This window comes from Salmo trutta, chromosome 2, assembly GCF_901001165.1.
Source record: "Salmo trutta chromosome 2, fSalTru1.1, whole genome shotgun sequence".
Taxonomy (NCBI): domain Eukaryota; kingdom Metazoa; phylum Chordata; class Actinopteri; order Salmoniformes; family Salmonidae; genus Salmo; species Salmo trutta.
The window spans coordinates 39,568,354-39,586,051 of record NC_042958.1 but is presented as its reverse complement, the minus strand read 5'-3'; the positions used below and the strand labels follow the sequence as shown (position 1 = coordinate 39,586,051).

Genomic DNA, 17,698 nt, shown 5'->3' with positions numbered 1-17,698 from the left:
CCTGGGGTGAGGCCCATGCCACCCTCTAGGGAAGGTTACCTAGCTACCTGGGGTGATGACTTTGTTACCTAGCTACCTGGGGTGAGGCCCATGTCACCCTCTAGGGAAGGTTACCTAGCTACCTGGGGTGATGCCTATGTTACCTAGCTACCTGAGGTGATGACTATGTTACCTAGCTACCTGGGGTGATGACTGTGTTACCTAGCTACCTGGGGTGAGGCCCATGTCACCTCTAGGGAAGGTTACCTAGCTACCTGGGGTGATGCCCATGTCACCCTCTTGGGAAGGTTACCTAGCTACCTGGGGTGAGGCCCATGTCACCCTCTAGGGCAGTTTACCTAACTACCTGAGGTAATGACTAGGTTACCCAGCTACCTGAGTATGTTACCTAGCTACCTGGGGTGATGCCTATGTTACCTATCTACCTGGGGTAAAACAACATACAATCAATGATACAGTAGACAAAAATAAGACTATATACAATGTGAGCAAATGATGCGAGATAAGGGAGGTAAAGGCAAAAAGGCCATGGTGGCAAAGTAAATAAAGTATAGCAAGTAAAACACTGGAATGGTAGATTTGTCATTTGAAGAAAGTTCAAAGTTAAAATATAAATAATATGGTGCAAAGGAGCAAAATAATAAATAAAATAAATAAGTACAGTAGGGGAAGGGGGAGTAGTTTGGGCTAAATTATAGATGGGCTATGTACAGGTGCAGTGATCTGGGAGCTACTCTGATAGCTGGTGCTTAAAGCTAGTGAGGGAGATAAGTGTTTCCAGTTTCAGAGATTTTTGTAGTTCGTTCCAGTCATTGGCAGCAGAGAACTGGAAGGAGAGACGACCAAAGGAGGAGTTGGCTTTAGGGGTGACCAGAGAGATATACCTGCTGGAGCGCGTGCTACAGGTGGGTGCTGCTATGGTGACCAGTGAGCGGAGATAAGGGGGGACTTTACCTAGCAGGGTCTTGTAGATGACCTGGAGCCAATGTGTTTGGCGACAATTATGAAGCAAAGGCCAGCCAACGAGAGCGTACAGGTCGCAGTGGTGGGTAGTATATGGGGCTTTGGTGACAAAACGGATGGCACTGTGATAGACTACATCCAGCTTGTTGAGTAGGGTATTGGAGGCTATTTTGTAAATGACATCGCCGAAGTCGAGGATTGGTAGGATGGTCAGTTTTACGAGGGTATGTTTGGCAGCATGAGTGAAGGATGCTTTGTTGCGAAATAGGAAGCCAATTCTAGATTTAACTTTGGATTGGAGATGATTGATGTGAGTCTGGAAGGAGAGTTTACAGTCTAACCAGACACCTAGGTATTTGTAGTTGTCCACAAATTCTAAGTCAGAACCGTCCAGAGAAGTGATGCTGGACAGGCGGGCAGGTGCAGGCAGCGATCGGTTGAAGAGCATGCATTTAGTTTTACTTGTATTTAGGAGCAGTTGGAGACCACAGAATGAGAGTTGTATGGCATTGAAGCTCTTCTGGAGGGTTGTTAACACAGTGTCCAAAGAAGGGCCAGAAGTATACAGAATGGTGTCGTCTGCGTAGAGGTGGATCAGAGATTCACCAGCAGCAAGAGCGACATCTTTGATGTATACAGAGAAAAGAGTTGGCCCAAGAATTGAACCCTGTGGTACCCCCATAGAGACTGCCAGAGGTCCGGACAGCAGGCCCTCCGATTTGACACACTGAACTCTATCAGAGAATTAGTTGGTGAACCAGGCGACGCAATCGTTTGAGAAACCAAGGCTACTGAGTCTGCCGATGAGGATGTGGTGATTAACAGAGTCAAAAGCTTTGGCCAGGTCAATGAATACGGCAGCACAGTATTGTTTCTTATCGATGGCGGTTACGATGTCATTTAGGACCTTGAGCGTGGCTGAGGTGCACCCATGACCAGCTCTGAAACCAGATTGCATAGCGGAGAGGGTGCGATGGGAATTCGAAATGGTCGGTAATCTGTTTGTTGACTTGGCTTTCGAAGACCTTAGAAAGGCAGGGTAGGATGGATATAGGTCTGTAGCAATTTGGGTTAAGAGTGTCACCTCCTTTGAAGAGGGGGATGACAGCAGCTGCTTTCCAATCTATGGGAATCTCAGACGACACGAAAGAGAGGTTGAACAGGCTAGTAATAGGGGTTGCAATAATTTCGGCTGATCATTTTAGAAAGAAAGGGTCCAGATTGTCAAGCCCAGCTGATTTGTAGGGGTCCAGATTTTGCAGCTCTTTCAGAACATCAGCTGAATGGATTTGGGAGAAGGAGAAATGGGGAAGGCTTGGGCGAGTAGCTGTGGGGGGTGCAGTGCTATTGAATGCAGTAGGGGTAGTTAGGTGGAAAGCATGGCCAGCCGTAGAAAAATGCTTATTGAAATTCTCAATTATAGTGGGCTTATCGGTGGTGACAAAGTTTCCTATCCTCAGTGCAGTGGGCAGTTGGGAGGAGGTGCTATTATTCTCCATAGACTTTACAATGTCCCAGAACTTTTTAGAGTTTGAGTTGCAGGAAGCAAATTTCTGTTTGAAAAAGCTAGCCTTGGCGTTTCTAACTGCCTGTGTGTATTGGTTTCTAACTTCCCTGAAAAGTTGCATATCGTGGGGGCAGTTCGATGCTAATGCAGAACGCCACAGGATATTTTTGCGTTGGTTAAGGGCAGTCAGGTCTGGGGAGAACCAAGGGCTATATCTGTTCCTGGTTCTAAATTTCTTGAAAGGGGCATGCTTATTTAAGATGGTGAGGAAGGCATTTAAAAAAAATAACCAGGCATCCTCTACTGACGGGATGAGGTCAATATCCTTCCAGGATACCAGGGCCAGGTCGATTAGAAAGGCTTGCTCGTTGAAATGTTTCAGGGAGCGTTTGACAGTGATGAGTGGAGGTCGTTTGACCGCTGACCCATTACGGATGCAGGCAATGAGGCAGTGATCGCTGAGATCTTGGTTGAAAACAGCAGAGGTGTATTTAGAGGGCACGTTGGTTAGGATGATATCTATGAGGTTGCCAGTGTTTGCGGCTTTGGGGTTGTACCTGGTGGGTTCATTAATAATTTGTGTGAGATTGAGGACATCAAGCCTGGATTGTAGGATGGCTCAACTCATGTTGAGACCAAGGTCTGTTTTACTAATTACAAAGATACAAATGAAATACAACTATGAAATGCAAAACAGGAATACAAAACACCATCATAAACACATTCTTCATCAAAAAGGTCCTCAATCATCAGTCTGAATTGCCCTAGAGGCACCAAAAACCTCAGCAGTCTGAATTGCCCTAGAGGCCCCAAAAACCTAAAATTGAAGGGAATTTGGGAGATTATTCCACAAGTGTAGAAAAACTAAAAGCTGATTTACTCTGTAGAGACCGAAGGAATTCCAGAGTTAGACATCTCTCAGACCGGGTATGGTGACTCGTACGTGTAAAGGTTAGTAATGATGTTAGGTACAGCAGGAGTTGTTGTAAAATAGCTTTATAACTGAAAAGAGAGCAATATATCGATGATGACGCTTTAATAATGTTTGTAATCATGAAAACACGTGCTAAGGGAGAAAAAAATCTATACACTTACATATCAAAATATTTTTTGGGGATGATATTATATCAATACTTTGACTCCAAATATTTTTGCTAGGTAGGGTTAGCTGTCGCTAGTTGGCTGTACCTGAGCCAGAACTCCTATAGCGTGTTCAAATCAAATCAAATGTATTTATATAGCCCTTCTTACATCAGCTAATATCTCAAAGTGCTGTACAGAATGCCAGCCTAAAACCCCCAAACAGCAAGTAATGCAGGTGTAGAAGCACGGTGGCTAGGAAAAACTCCCCTAGAAAGGCCAAAATCTAGGAAGAAACCTAGAGAGGAACCAGGCTATGAGAGGTGGCCAGTCCTCTTCTGGTTATGCCTGGTGAAGCTTGTTCTCCATCTTGTTTTAAAATAGTCAGCCAACATGTTTTCATCACGTTCCTTTCCATGACTGATCAAAGCTTGTTTTACTGATGGTTCTCTTGTCAATCTGCAGCAGACATACAGTATAGTGAGCAATATGTTTGGAACATAAAATTGCAATAAAATCAAAGCAGTGTAAATCCATTTGAATTCAATCCCTTTTTGACCCCTTTTGATTTTAACGAAACCCACATATTTGCCTATTGTGGAATTGTTCAGAAAGTGACTTTTTGCACCTGAATGTCAGAGCATTCAAGAGATTCTCGAAGTTGATCTTCTTCGCATACCCCACAATATCATGACACATCCATGTCTTCATCACTGGAAAAGAAAAACAGCTGAGTTTGATATCATTTAAAAGCTTAAATAGCTTGTCTAACTATTTTACAATTTCTTGAAAAAAATGTTTATAATATATTTTTTTTACCCCAAACTTCAATCTAAAAACAAGTAAACTCTGAAATGTGCATATGTTGTAGCTTAGACCCTATTTTACATAATATGAAGTGTTCGTGTTGTGCCCACAATCTGTTGAGACTCAACATGCTCTTGAATACAGGGTGGGTGTCATGTTTTGGTGATACAGTTGTCATGACGTTGGCCTGTGGGTAAGGTTTATGACCCCCCCCATAAATACCTTTCTCCCTTCCCCTCTCTTACTGACCCTACTGAAGGACTGCTGTCCTGTTAAATATAGAGAGTCTGGGAACATCAAACAAATGGGGAAAGGAACCATATTTTGGTAATAAAACCAGTTGGAAATATGCTTGATAACGTAATGAGTATGGAGGTCAGTTCGTTGTTATCTGGGACATTATGACTGATGACAGGACGACATAAACTGTACCTGAGAAAGTATACACCCTCTAGTTATCAGAGTAACATGGAATTGTTATGCAATTGAAATGTTTGATATTGAAATTGTTTGTTAGGAGATTAAATGTAATTTTAGCTTCCAAATGAGAGATTTGGGTTTTCATAAGGAAAGTGCCCTGCTTGATCAGTGGCCCACCCCTGTGAAGAGGAGGGGTTATAAACGATGAAACACATCCTTCCCCCCTCTCCACTATATAAGCCTTTGACGAAAAGATAACCAGGTGGTTCCAGTACGTGAGGTCTGCCTCTACGTTAGAAGGACACACATGTCAACTAAACCATATAAAGTACAGAACTAAGCCAACCTCGGCGTGAACTATGGTATGAACTGGTATGAACTTTGAGCTTATTCACTACAGAAGTGATACTTCCTAGCCGTTGAGTTAGCAGCGGCCGCTGTAGACGGGGGCTAGGAAAGGACAGACGACGGATCCAGTCTAACAGACGGACGAAGATACCACCACGTATCCAATTTACCACCAGAGACATTGTTCCGAGTACAGGAAGATCTGTTGGCCAACCCGGCCAGCATCTACGACCAATCTACCGAAGCGCAGCTCAGAGTAAATATTTATTGCATTTTCCTTTTCCAAATGGGCGGTAATTTAGAATGCATAAGATAATGTATTTACGATAGCATAGCTGCTGTTTGTGGTTCCTAAATCTTCCCACTCTTTCATTCAAGCCCAACCCCCTTTCCTTTGTGTAACCAGGTTCCATCCACCGGGACGTTTTCTGTATGACATCATTTGTAATTCTGTGTGATTAGTTTAGGTATTTAGTAAATAAATAATTAAACCCAATTTTGTATTGCTGATTCAACTTGTTAGCCAGGGTTCGTGAAGATAGCCAAGAATTTACAACTTTCATTATGAGACTGAAAATAACATAAGGGTTAATATTGACTGCTATCGATGTAAAATATTACTAAGTATTTTAAGAGTTTATTCGGAAGATAACAGCTCTATAAACGTTCTTCTGTGGTGCCCCGACTTTCTAGTTAATTACATTTACATGATTAGCTTAATCAGGTAATATTAATTAGAGAAAGATTTTTATAGGTTAGCATGTCATATCACTTAATTCGGCATAGCCAAAGACACGACACAGTTGAAGTCGGAAGTTTACATACACTCAGGTTGGAGTCATTAAAACTCGTTTTTCAACCGCTCCACACATTTCTTGTTAACAAACTATAGTTTTGCAAGTCGGTTAGGACATCTAATTTGATCATGACACAAGTAATTTTTCCAACAATTGTTTACAGACAGATTATTTCACTTATAATTCACTGTATCACAATTCCTGTGGGTCAGAAGTTTACATACACTAAGTTGACTGTGCCCTTAAAGAGCTTGGAAAATTCCAGAAAATGATGTCATGGCTTTAGAAGCTTCTAATAGGCTAATTTACATAATTGGTGTAACGCCCTGGCCATAGAGAGGGGTTTTTTCTTCTTTATTTTGGTTAGGCCAGGGTGTTACATTGGGTGGGCGTTCTATGTTCTTTTTCTATGTTTTTGTATTTCTTTGTTTTGGGCCGTGTGGCTCCCAATCAGGCACAGCTGAAGTTTGTTGTTGTTGATTGGGAGTCACACATAAGTGCATGTTTTTCCGTTGGGGTTTTATGGGTAATTGTTTCTGTCATTGTGTTTCACCTGACAGGACTGTTTGGCTGTCGGTTTTGTCTTGTTTTGTAGTTGTATAGTGTTCTTTCTTAATTAAATTATGATGAACACTAACTCTGCTGCGTTTTGGTCCACTCTCTCACACGGCAGTCGTTACAGAATTACCCACCACAAGAAGACCAAGCAGCAGAGTAAGGAGCAGCGCAAGGAGAGGAACCAGGAGAGGAGCTATCTGGAATCGTGGACTTGGGAACAAATACTGGTCGGAGAGGGACCATGGACTCAGGCTGGGGAGTATCGCCCCTCGCAGTGGGAGATCGAAGCGGCGAGAGCGGAGAGGCGATGGTATGAGGAGAGAGAGCGCAACAGGCACGAGAAGCAGCCCCAAGATTTTTTTGGGGGGGGGCACACGGGACAGTCGGCGAGGTCGGAACCAGAGCCAGTCGGGTTGACGTTGGAGGTGAGCGAAGGGTGGAAAGCAGAGACAGTGAAGGAGTTGATGGGGAGATTGGAGGAGAGAGAGATGAGAGACCTGCTGGTTTGGTGCATAAGGCACGGCATTCGCCCTACGGAGTGTGTCAGTGAATTGATGTCACCTGAGTCAGTTCTCCATACTCGTCCTGAGGTGCGTGCTGACCGTCTGTTGAAGACTGTGACTGCGCCCAGAAACAGGCCTCCTGCATGTCTTCCCAGCCCTGCACGTCCTGTGCCTATGCCCAGAACCAGGCCTCCTGCATGTCTTCCCATCCTGGTCAAGCCCGTGCCTCCTCCTCGGACCAGGCCTCCAGTGGGTCTCCCCATCCTGGTCTGTCCTGTGCCTGCTCCACAGACCAGGCCTCCAGTGGGTGTCCCCATCCTGGTCTGTCCTGTGCCTGCTCCATGGACCAGGCCTCCAGTGGGTCTCCCCATCCTGGTTAAGCCTGTGCCTCCTCCTCGGAACAGGCCTCCAGTGGATCTCCCCATCCTGGTCAGTCCTGTGCCTCCTCCTAGGATCAGGCCACCAGTGGGTCTCCCCATCCTGGTTAAGCCTGTGCCTCCTCCTCGGACCAGGCCTCCAGTGGGTCTCCCCATCCTGGTCTGTCCTGTGCCTGCTCCACGGACCAGGCCTCCAGTGGGTCTCCCCATCCTGGTCCGTCCTGTGCCACCTCCCAGGACTAGGCCTCCAGTGGGTCCCGCCGTGCCGGATCTGCCAGAGTGGCCCACCGTGCCGGATCTGCCAGAGTGGCCCGCCGTGCCGGATCTGCCAGAGTGGCCCGCCGTGCCGGAGCTGCCAGAGTGGCCCGCCGTGCCGGAGCTGCCAGAGTGGCCCGCCGTGCCGGAGCTGCCAGAGTGGCCCGACTGTTCGGAGCTGCCAGAGTGGCCCGACTGTTCGGAGCTGCCAGAGTGGCCCGACTGTTCGGAGCTGCCAGAGTGGCCCGACTGTTCGGAGCTGCCAGAGTGGCCCAACTGTTCGGAGCTGCCAGAGTGGCCCGACTGTTCGGAGCTGTCAGAGTGGCCCGACTGTTCGGAGCTGCCAGAGTGGCCCGACTAATCGGAGCTGCCAGAGTGGCCCGACTGTTCGGAGCTGCCAGAGTGGCCCGCCTGTTCGGAGCTGCCAGAGTGGCCCGCCTGTTCGGAGCTGCCAGAGTGGCCCGCCTGTTCGGAGCTGCCAGAATAGCCCGCCTGTCCGGATCTGCCAGAGTGGCCCGCCTGTCCGGATCTGCCATCGCCGCCCGCCAGCCGGGCGCAGCCAGGGTCGCCGCCAGCCGGGCAAAGTCAGGGTCGCCCACGAGACCTTCGGCGCGGCCAGGTGCGCCACCTAAGAGGGTGACGCCAAGGGTGGGGCAGAGGCCACGTCCCGCACATGAGCCGCCACCGTAAGAAGGCCCACCCAGACCCTCGTCTTCAGTGTCAGGTTTTGCGGCCGGAGTCCGCACCTTGGGGGGGGGTACTGTAACGCCCTGGCCATAGAGGGGTTTTTTGTTCTTTATTTTGGTTAGGCCAGGGTGTTACATTGGGTGGGCGTTCTATGTTCTTTTTCTATGTTTTTGTATTTCTTTGTTTTGGGCCGTGTGTGGCTCCCAATCAGGCACAGCTGAAGTTCGTTGTTGTTGATTGGGAGTCACACATAAGTGCATGTTTTTCCGTTGGGGTTTTGTGGGTAATTGTTTCTGTCATTGTGTTTCACCTGACAGGACTGTTTGGCTGTCGGTTTTTTCTTGTTTTGTAGTTGTATAGTGTTCTTTCTTAATTAAATTATGATGAACACTAACTCCGCTGCGTTTTAGTCCAGTCTCTCACACAGCAGTCGTTACAATTGGAGTCAATTGGAGGTGTACCTGTGGATGTATTTCAAGTCCTACCTTCAAACTCAGTGCCTCTTTGCTTGACATCATGGTGACATCAAACAAAATCAGCCCCAAAAAATATAGACCTCCACAAGTCTGGTTCATCCTTGGGAGCAATTTCCAAATGCCTGAAGGTTCCACGTTCATCTGTTCAAACAATAGTACGCAAGTATAAACACCATGGGACCACGTAGCCGTCATACCACTCACGAAGGAAAAGCGTTCTGTCTCCTAGAGATGAACGTACTTTGGTGCGAAAAGTGCAAATCAATCCCAGAACAACAGCAAAGGACCTTGTGAAGATGCTGGAGGAAACAGGTACAAAAGTATCTATATCCACAGTAAAACGAGTCCTATATTGACATAACCCGAAAGGCCGCTCAGCAAGGAAGAAGCCACTGCTCCAAAACCGCCATAAAAAAGCCCGACTACGATTTGCAACTGCACAAGGGAAAAAAGATCATGCTTTTTGGAGAAATGTCCTCTATTCTGATGAAACAAAAATAGAACTGTTTGGCCATAATGACCATCGTTATGTTTGGAGGAAAAGGGGGGAGGCATGCAAACCGAAGAACACCATCCCAACTGTGAAGCACGGGGATGGCAGCATCATGCTGTGGGGTGCTTTGCTGCAGGAGGGACTGGTGCACTTCACAAAATAGATGGCATCATGAGCGAGGAACATTATGTGGATAAATTGGAGCAACATCTCAAGACATCATTCAGGAAGTTAAAGCTTGGTCGCAAATGGGTCTTCCAAATGGACAATGACCCCAAGCATACTTCCAAAGTTGTGGCAAAATGGTTTAAGGACAACAAAGTCAAGGTATTGAAGTGGCCATCACAAAGCCCTGACCTCAAATCCTATAGAAATCTGTGGGCAGAACTGAAAAAGCGTGTGTGAGCAAGGAGGCCTATAAACCTGACTCAGTTACACCAGCTCTGTAAGGAGGAATGGGCCAAAATTCACCCAACATACTGTGAGAAGCTTGTGAAAGGCTACTCGAAATGTTTGACCCAAGTTAAAGAATTTAAAGGCAATGCTACCAAATACTAATTGAGTGTATGTAAACTTCTGACCCACTGGGAATGTGATGAAAGGAATAATTGCTGAAATAAATCATTCTCTGTACTATTATTCTGACATTTCACATTCTTAAAATAAAGTGGTGATCCTAACTGACCTAAGACAGGGAATTTTTACTAGGATTAAATGTCAGGAATTGTGAAAAACTGAGTTTAAATGTATTTGGCTAAGGTGTATGTCAACTTCTGACTTCAACTGTACATTAACTAAAATGGGAATCAAATTGGACTGGTACCAAACACTACCACAAAGATGGTTGGAGTTCCACCCACCAAAGAAGGTTGACATAAATGGCAATATCTGTTGTTTGTGAATACGAAAAAATCGGAGTTTACACATTTTTATATAACTGACGTTAAATTTAAAAGAATGTCAACATTGTTATATGAAAAATATATTTTCTAGAAATTATGAAATAGTTTGACAACAATGTAAGCTTTTAAATGATGTCAATATCAAACATGTATCTTTTCCAGTGATGAATACATGGAGGTATTATGGTATGGTGGGGTATGCAGAACATTCAGGATGCAGAACGGGTCAACTTTGACCCCATTTATCTCTTAAATGTCTTGTCATTCAGGTCCAAAAAGTCACATGTATGGAAAGTTTTGTGACCCAGCAGACCTACTGATGTCACTGACTGACCCATAGGGGAGGTAGGCCAGCTGGGCTAGGCTGGCACAGGAGAAGAGAGACCAAGGCTGGCACAGGAGAGGAGAGACCAAGGCTGGCACAGGAGAATAGAGACCAAGGCTGGCACAGGAGAGGAGAGACCAAGGCTGGCACAGGAGAGGAGAGACCAAGGCTGGCACAAGAAAAGAGAGACCAAGGCTGGCACAGGAGAGGAGAGACCAAGGCTGGCACAGGAGAGGAGAGACGAAGGCTGGCACAGGAGAGGAAAGACCAAGGCTGGCACAGGAGAGGAGAGACCAAGGCTGGCACAGGAAAAGAGAGACCAAGGCTGGCACAGGAGAAGAGAGACCAAGGCTGGCACAGGAAAAGAGAGACCAAGGCTGGCACAGGAGAAGAGAGACCAAGGCTGGCACAGGAGAAGAGAGACCAAGGCTGGCACAGGAGAAGCGAGACCAAGGCTAGCACAGGAGAGGAGAGACCAAGGCTGGCACAGGAGAGGAGAGACCAAGGCTGGCACAGGAGAGGAGAGACCAAGGCTGGCACAGGAGAGGAGAGACCAAGGCTGGCACAGGAAAGGAGAGACCAAGGCTGGCACAGGAGAGGAAAGACCAAGGCTGGCACAGGAGAGGAGAGATCAAGGATGGCACAGGAGAGGAAAGACCAAGGCTGGCACAGGAGAGGAGAGATCAAGGATGGCACAGGAGAGGAGAGACCAAGGCTGGCACAGGAGAGGAAAGACCAAGGATGGCACAGGAGAGGAGAGACCGGGCGAGCTGTACATGTAAGGCCTACATCTGGGATGTTGGGTTGGCATGAAACACACAAGCCTCAATAGACTGGTGTAAAGGTGTAAGTTAGTAATTTGGTTGACATAGCTACAAGCACAGGGATCACACTCAAAACACTAAAGGGCCTAGAGGAAAAAAACAATAAGTAAGGATAGAAAGAAGGATAAAAAGTGGAAAGAAGGAGAAAGAGAGGAAGGAAGGAGAAAGAGAGGAAGGAAGGAGAAAGCGAGGAAAGGATGAGAATGGAAATAAGGAGAAAGGAAGCCTAGTACAAGGTAAGGCTCTAACAGGAGATTTTCAAACAGGATACACCTAGGGAGGACACACTGTTAACAACAGGTACTGGTTCCCTACAGTAAGAAGGTACAACCTAATCCTTCTTTAGAGTCATCTTCAACCCATTTATCAAGAGGCCAAGTGCTGAGAATACATCCAGCAGAATGACCAGACCTTTTCTTCTGATATGTTAAGGGTTGACTTCCTCTAAAGACGGGTGAAGAGGTGGGGGGCTGGCAGAGGATGGCTGTTGGTTTGACAAAGCCAATTGGAAATAGACCAGACCCTTGACAGTGAAAAGATATTGGTCTTTGTTTATCTAATTAATTCCATATATCACTGAATTCTTTCTCCAAATCACCTTTGGTCAAATGTGAGATACTCCATTCATACTGAAACATGGAGACAGAAAAGATAAGTGAACAATAATCCTAACCTGACCTCTGACCCTAACCCCTGAACCTAACCCAGATGAATTACCTCTAGTCTCTGCACCATTTCTCGTATATCTTCTTCACAGCCATCCTGAGCAGACAACATCACACACTCTCCTCTCTCATAGAAGATCTTGATGCTAATAATCCCAGACGTCCATCCGATGACATCACGACAGGAACAGTTGAAGACCACGTTCTTAGACTGCTCCTCTATTAAAATTATGAACTCGTTGGACACGCCCAAGAGACAGTCCACGTCTGCTGATTGGCCAAAGTCCCGTGCAGTGACAGACCAGGTGATGGCGCCGACAGAGAATAGGTGAGCGTCTTTACGAGGTTTGGCCTTCTCTTTCTTCTTGGCTCCCAGTGTGATGAAACTGAACTTCACAGCCGAGTCTATGGTCGCCGTGGACACGAAGTTCTCGGCCAGGTCGCGAAGGTACTCCTGGCGCGTTCTGGTCGCCATGGCACGGAACTTCTCAGATTTGTGGGCGGCGTTCTCCCCATTGATAACTTTGGCCAACAGGAAGTCTCGGAACACAGCGGACTTCGGGAAGGTCACCGCCTTGGGGATTGGAGGGCCGAACAGAGGGACGTCTTTAGAACGAGAGACAGCAACGCTGTAGGGGGGAGTGAGAGAGAGGAAAGAGAGAGAGAAAAAGAGAGGACAGAGTTAATTCAACCTATCCTATTGATTTCCAGACATTACTGTGGAGTAGTAATATTTAAACACAACTTATCCTATTGATTTCCAGACATTACTGTGGAGTCATGATGGCTCCTAGTGATTTCCAGACATTACTGTGGAGTTGTGATGGCTCCTATTGATTTCCAGACATTACTGTGGAGTCATGAAGCTCCTATTGATTTCCAGACATTACTGTGGAGTCATGATGGCTCCTATTGAGTTCCAGACATTACTGTAGAGTCATGATGGCTCCTAGTGATTTCCAGACTTTACTGTGGAGTCATGATGGCTCCTAGTGATTTCCAGACATTACTGTGGAGTCATGATGGCTCATAGTGATTTCCAGACATTACTGTGGAGTCATGATGGCTCCTAGTGATTTCCAGACATTACTGTGGAGTCATGATGGCTCCTATTGATTTCCAGACATTACTGTTTAGTCGTGATGGCTCCTAGTGATTTCCAGACATTTCTGTGGAGTCGTGATGGCTCCTAGTGATTTCCAGACATTACTGTGGAGTTGTGATGGCTCCTATTGATTTCCAGACATTAATGTGGAGTCATAATGGCTCCTAGTGATTTCCAGACATTACTGTGGAGTCATGATGGCTCCTATTGATTTCCAGACATTACTGTGGAGTCATGATGGCTCCTATTGATTTCCAATCATTAATGTGGAGTCATGATGGCTCCTAGTGATTTCCAGACATTACTGTAGAGTCATGATGGCTCCTAGTGATTTCCAGACATTACTGTGGAGTCATGATGGCTCCTAGTGATTTCCAGACATTACTGTTTAGTCATGATGGCTCCTAGTGATTTCCAGACTTTACTGTGGAGTCATGACATTAAAAACAATCAAAACAACCTCAGAGAAGCATTAGCAGACAGAGTGAATACTATTGTGGGACAGTCCCTAATGACACCGTATTCTCTACATAGAGTAGTGCACTACTTTTTCCAGAGCCCTGTGGCTGTGGTCAAAAGTAGGGCACTAATTAGGGAACAGTGTGCCGTTTGGGACCCACACTACAACTTCAGATTCAGTTCCGTCTAATTGTCAAAGAGTTATGTGTTGGATGAGCCATCAATGGTCTGACCGGTCTGGAGGGTGTTGCTACTAAGAATAGCTTAGTCGATGCCATAATCAATGTTTTACTTAGTTTACTAAGATATTTTCCTTGTCCTGAAGTGTTGGTGTAATTGACATGTAAAATCGATGTTACCTACAGTATGTTAGATGTGCTTCCATCCCTCCTCCACTGCTGTTATCGTGTGTGTGTGTGTGTGTGTGTGTTGTGTGTGTGTGTGTGTGTGTGTGTGTGTGTGTGTGTGTGTGTGTGTGTGTGTGTGTGTGTGTGTGTGTGTGTGTGTGTGTGTGTGTGTGTGTGTGTGTGGTGTGTGTGTGTGTGGTGTGTGTGTGTGTGTGTGTTGTGGTGTGTGGTGTGTTTGTGTTGTGTGTGTGTGTGTGTGTGTGTGTGTGTGTGTGTGTGTGTGTGTGTGTGTGTGTGTGTGTGTGTGTGTGTGTGTGTGTGGGTGTGTGTGTGTGTGTGTGTGTGTGTGTGTGTGTGTGTGTGTGTGTGTGTGTGTTGTGTGTGTGTGTGTGTGTGTGTGTGTGTGTGTGTGTGTGTGTGTGTGTGTGTGTGTGTGTGTGTGTGTGTGTGTGTGTGTGTGTGTGTGGTGTGTGTGTGTGTGTGTGTGTGTGTGTGTGTGTGTGTGTGTGTGTGTGTGTGTGTGTGTGTGTGTGTGTGTGTGTGTGTGTGTGTGTGTGTGTGTGTGTGTGTGTGTGTGTGTGTGTGTGTGTGTGTGTGTGTGTGTGTGTGTGTGTGTGTGTGTGTGTGTGTGTGTGTGTGTGTGTGTGTGTGTGTGTGTGTGTGTGTGTGTGTGTGTGTGTGTGTGTGTGTGTGTGTGTGTGTGTGTGTGGTGTGTGTGTACCTGTAGCAGACGTTCTCAGTACAGGGGTTGTGGACCTTGACGATGACAAAGACATGTTGGAAGTGTGAGCGGATGTTTTTAGGGGTGAAGGGCAGAGTCCCCGGTTCCTGAAACACAATGGTCACAATGTCGTTCCCTATGTGCCTCTTCCTCAGGAGCTGTGGTGAGAGAGAGGGGGAGAGGGAGGGAGAAAGAGGGAGAGGGTGTAATTCATGTAAACAAAACAATTATTTGGGTGTTATTTTAAAGTTAGGATTTCTTAAGAGGTGAAATGGTAGAAACGGTCAGGGTTTATGACTTTGCCGGTTGCCCAGATAGTGACACCTAAAGGAAGATGACACAAGTCGGAGAAAGGCATCATGGGGATTTATTAATCACACGGGGAACTGGCAGTTAACCTGATAGAGTGGTTGCCATGGAGAGGTGCTGATAGTTGCCATGGAGAGGTGCTGAGGGGCAACAGACAGGGTAAATAAGGAAGATTAAGAGGTGAATTGGGGAGGGTGGAGGAAAAAAAGATGAGGGGAAAAAAGAGACAAAGATGAGGGGAAAGAAAGAAGAGAGGAGGGGAAAGAAGAGAGGAGGGGAAAGAAGAGAGGAGGGGAAAGAAGAGAGGAGGGGAAAGAAGAGAGGAGGGGAAAGAAGAGAGGAGGGGAAAGAAGAGAGGAGGGGAAAGAAGGGGAGGAGGGGAAAGAAGGGGAGGAGAGGCGGGGAAAGAAAGGGAGGAGGGGAAAGAAGAGAGGAGGGGAAAGAAGAGAGGAGGGGAAAGAAAGAAGAGAGGAGGGGAAAGAAGAGAGGAGGGGAAAGAAGAGAGGAGGGGAAAGAAAGAAGAGAGGAGGGGAAAGAAGAGAGGAGGGGAAAGAAGAGAGGAGGGGAAAGAAGAGAGGAGGGGAAAGAAAGAAGGAGGGGAAAGAAGAGAGGAGGGGAAAGAAGAGAGGAGGGGAAAGAAGAAAGAAGAGAGGAGGGGAAAGAAGAGAGGAGGGGAAAGAAGAGAGGAGGGGAAAGAAAGAAGGAGGGGAAAGAAGGGGAGGAGGGGAAAGAAGGGGAGGAGGGGAAAGAAGGGGAGGAGGGGAAAGAAAGAAGGAGGGGAAAGAAGAGGAGGGGAAAGAAAGAAGAGAGGAGGGGAAAGAAAGAAGAGAGGAGGGGAAAGAAAGAAGGAGGGGAAAGAAGAGGAGGGGAAAGAAAGAAGAGAGGAGGGGAAAGAAAGAAGAGAGGAGGGGAAAGAAAGAAGAGAGGAGGGGAAAGAAGAGAGGAGGGGAAAGAAAGAAGGAGGGGAAAGAAGAGAGGAGGGGAAAGAAAGAAGGAGGGGAAAGAAGAGAGGAGGGGAAAGAAGAGAGGAGGGGAAAGAAGAGAGGAGGGGAAAGAAAGAAGGAGGGGAAAGAAGAGAGGAGGGGAAAGAAGAGAGGAGGGGAAAGAAGAGAGGAGGGGATAGAAGGGGAGGAGGGGAAATAAAGAAGGAGAGGAGGGGAAGGAAGGAAGGATGGGAAAGAAGGGAGGATGGGACAGAAAGAGAGGATGGGAAAGAAGAGAGGAGGAGAAAGAAGGTTGGGTGCACTAGATTAGGTTTCGAATGAAAACTTATTGGATAGTAGTTCTCCAGGAACAGGGTTGGAGTGTAAACCTACAGGAGGGTAGTTCTCCAGGAACAGGGTTGGAGTGTAAACCTACAGGAGGGTAGTTCTCCAGGAATAGGGTTGGAGTGTAAACCTACAGGAGGGTAGTTCTCCAGGAACAGGGTTGGAGTGTAAACCTACAGGAGGGTAGCTCTCCAGGAACAGGGTTGGAGTGTAAACCTACAGAGGGTAGTTCTCCAGGAACAGGGTTGGAGTGTAAAACTACAGGAGGGTAGTTCTCCAGGAACAGGGTTGGAGTGTAAAACTACAGGAGGGTAGCTCTCCAGGAAGATGGTTGGAGTGTAAACCTATCAGCTAACCCGATGTAAATCAGTGATGCCTCACAACACGTCAAACCAATCAAATGCCTTGCTTGGGCGGAGCTCCAAAGGTGCTCACCAGATCAGTACCGTAGGAGCAACAGTGAGGACTAAACATGTCAACAAAACAAGCACAGCTGACAAAACATTTAAGAATGTTGGCAGCACGTTGGTTATCAAAACATTTAAGAACGTTGGAGGACGTTGGTTTTCACTGCATTTCACTGTTATTTCCAAATGAGCTAAAGCTGCAGCAAGCTTTGCACAATCTTGGCATTCTCTCAACCAGCTTCATGAGGTAATCACCTGGAATGCATTCAATTAACAGGTGTGCCTTGTTAAAAGTTTGTGGAATTTCTATCCCAAACAGGTTAATGCATTTGAGCCAATCAGTTATGTTGTGACAAGGTAGGGGTGGTATACAGAAGATAGCCCTATTTGGTAAAAGACCAAGTCCATGTTATGGCAAAAACAGCTCAAATAAGCAAATAGAAACAACAGTCCATCATTACTTTAAGACATGAAGGTCAGTCAATATAGTACATTTCAAGATCTAGGAAAGTTTCTTCAAGTGCAGTCGCAAAAACCATCAAGTGCCATGATGAAACTGTCTCTCATGAGGACCGCCAGAGGAAAGGAAGACCCAGAGTTACCTCTGCTGCAGAGGATAAGTTCATTAGAGTTACTAGCTTCAGATTGCAGCCCATATAAATGCTTCACAGAGCTCAAGTAACAGATACATCTCAACATCAACTGTTCGGAGGAAACTTGAATCAAGGTCCAATTACTGCAAAGAAACCACTACTAAAGGACACCAATAATAAGAAGAGACTTGCTTAGGCCAAGAAACATGAGCAATGAACATTAGACCGGTGGAAATCTGTCCTTTGGTCTGATGAGATTTTTGGTTCCAACCGCCGTGTCTTTGTGAGACGCAGAGTAGGTGAACTGGTTCCCACAGTGAAGCATGGAGGAGGAGGTGTGATTGTGTGTGGGTGTTTTGCTGGTGACACTGTCAGTGATTTATTTAGAAATTAAGGCGCACTTAACCAGCATGGCAACCACAGCACTCTGCAGCGATACGCCATCCCATCTGGTCTGCATTGGTGGGACTATCATTTGTTTTTCGACAGGACAATGACCCAA

General features: G+C 46.5%; 1 protein-coding gene across 1 annotated transcript in view; it reads right to left on the bottom strand.

Moving 5' to 3' along the window:
• The window catches only part of LOC115163089 (signal-induced proliferation-associated 1-like protein 2), a gene marked incomplete in the record, with an annotated part of 359,029 nt that overhangs the window by 158,655 nt on the left and 182,676 nt on the right, over positions 1-17,698 (bottom strand). Inside the window, 2 exon segments of the mRNA XM_029714698.1 lie at positions 12,040-12,616; positions 14,620-14,777. Coding sequence (XP_029570558.1) covers positions 12,040-12,616; positions 14,620-14,777 — 735 coding nt within the window.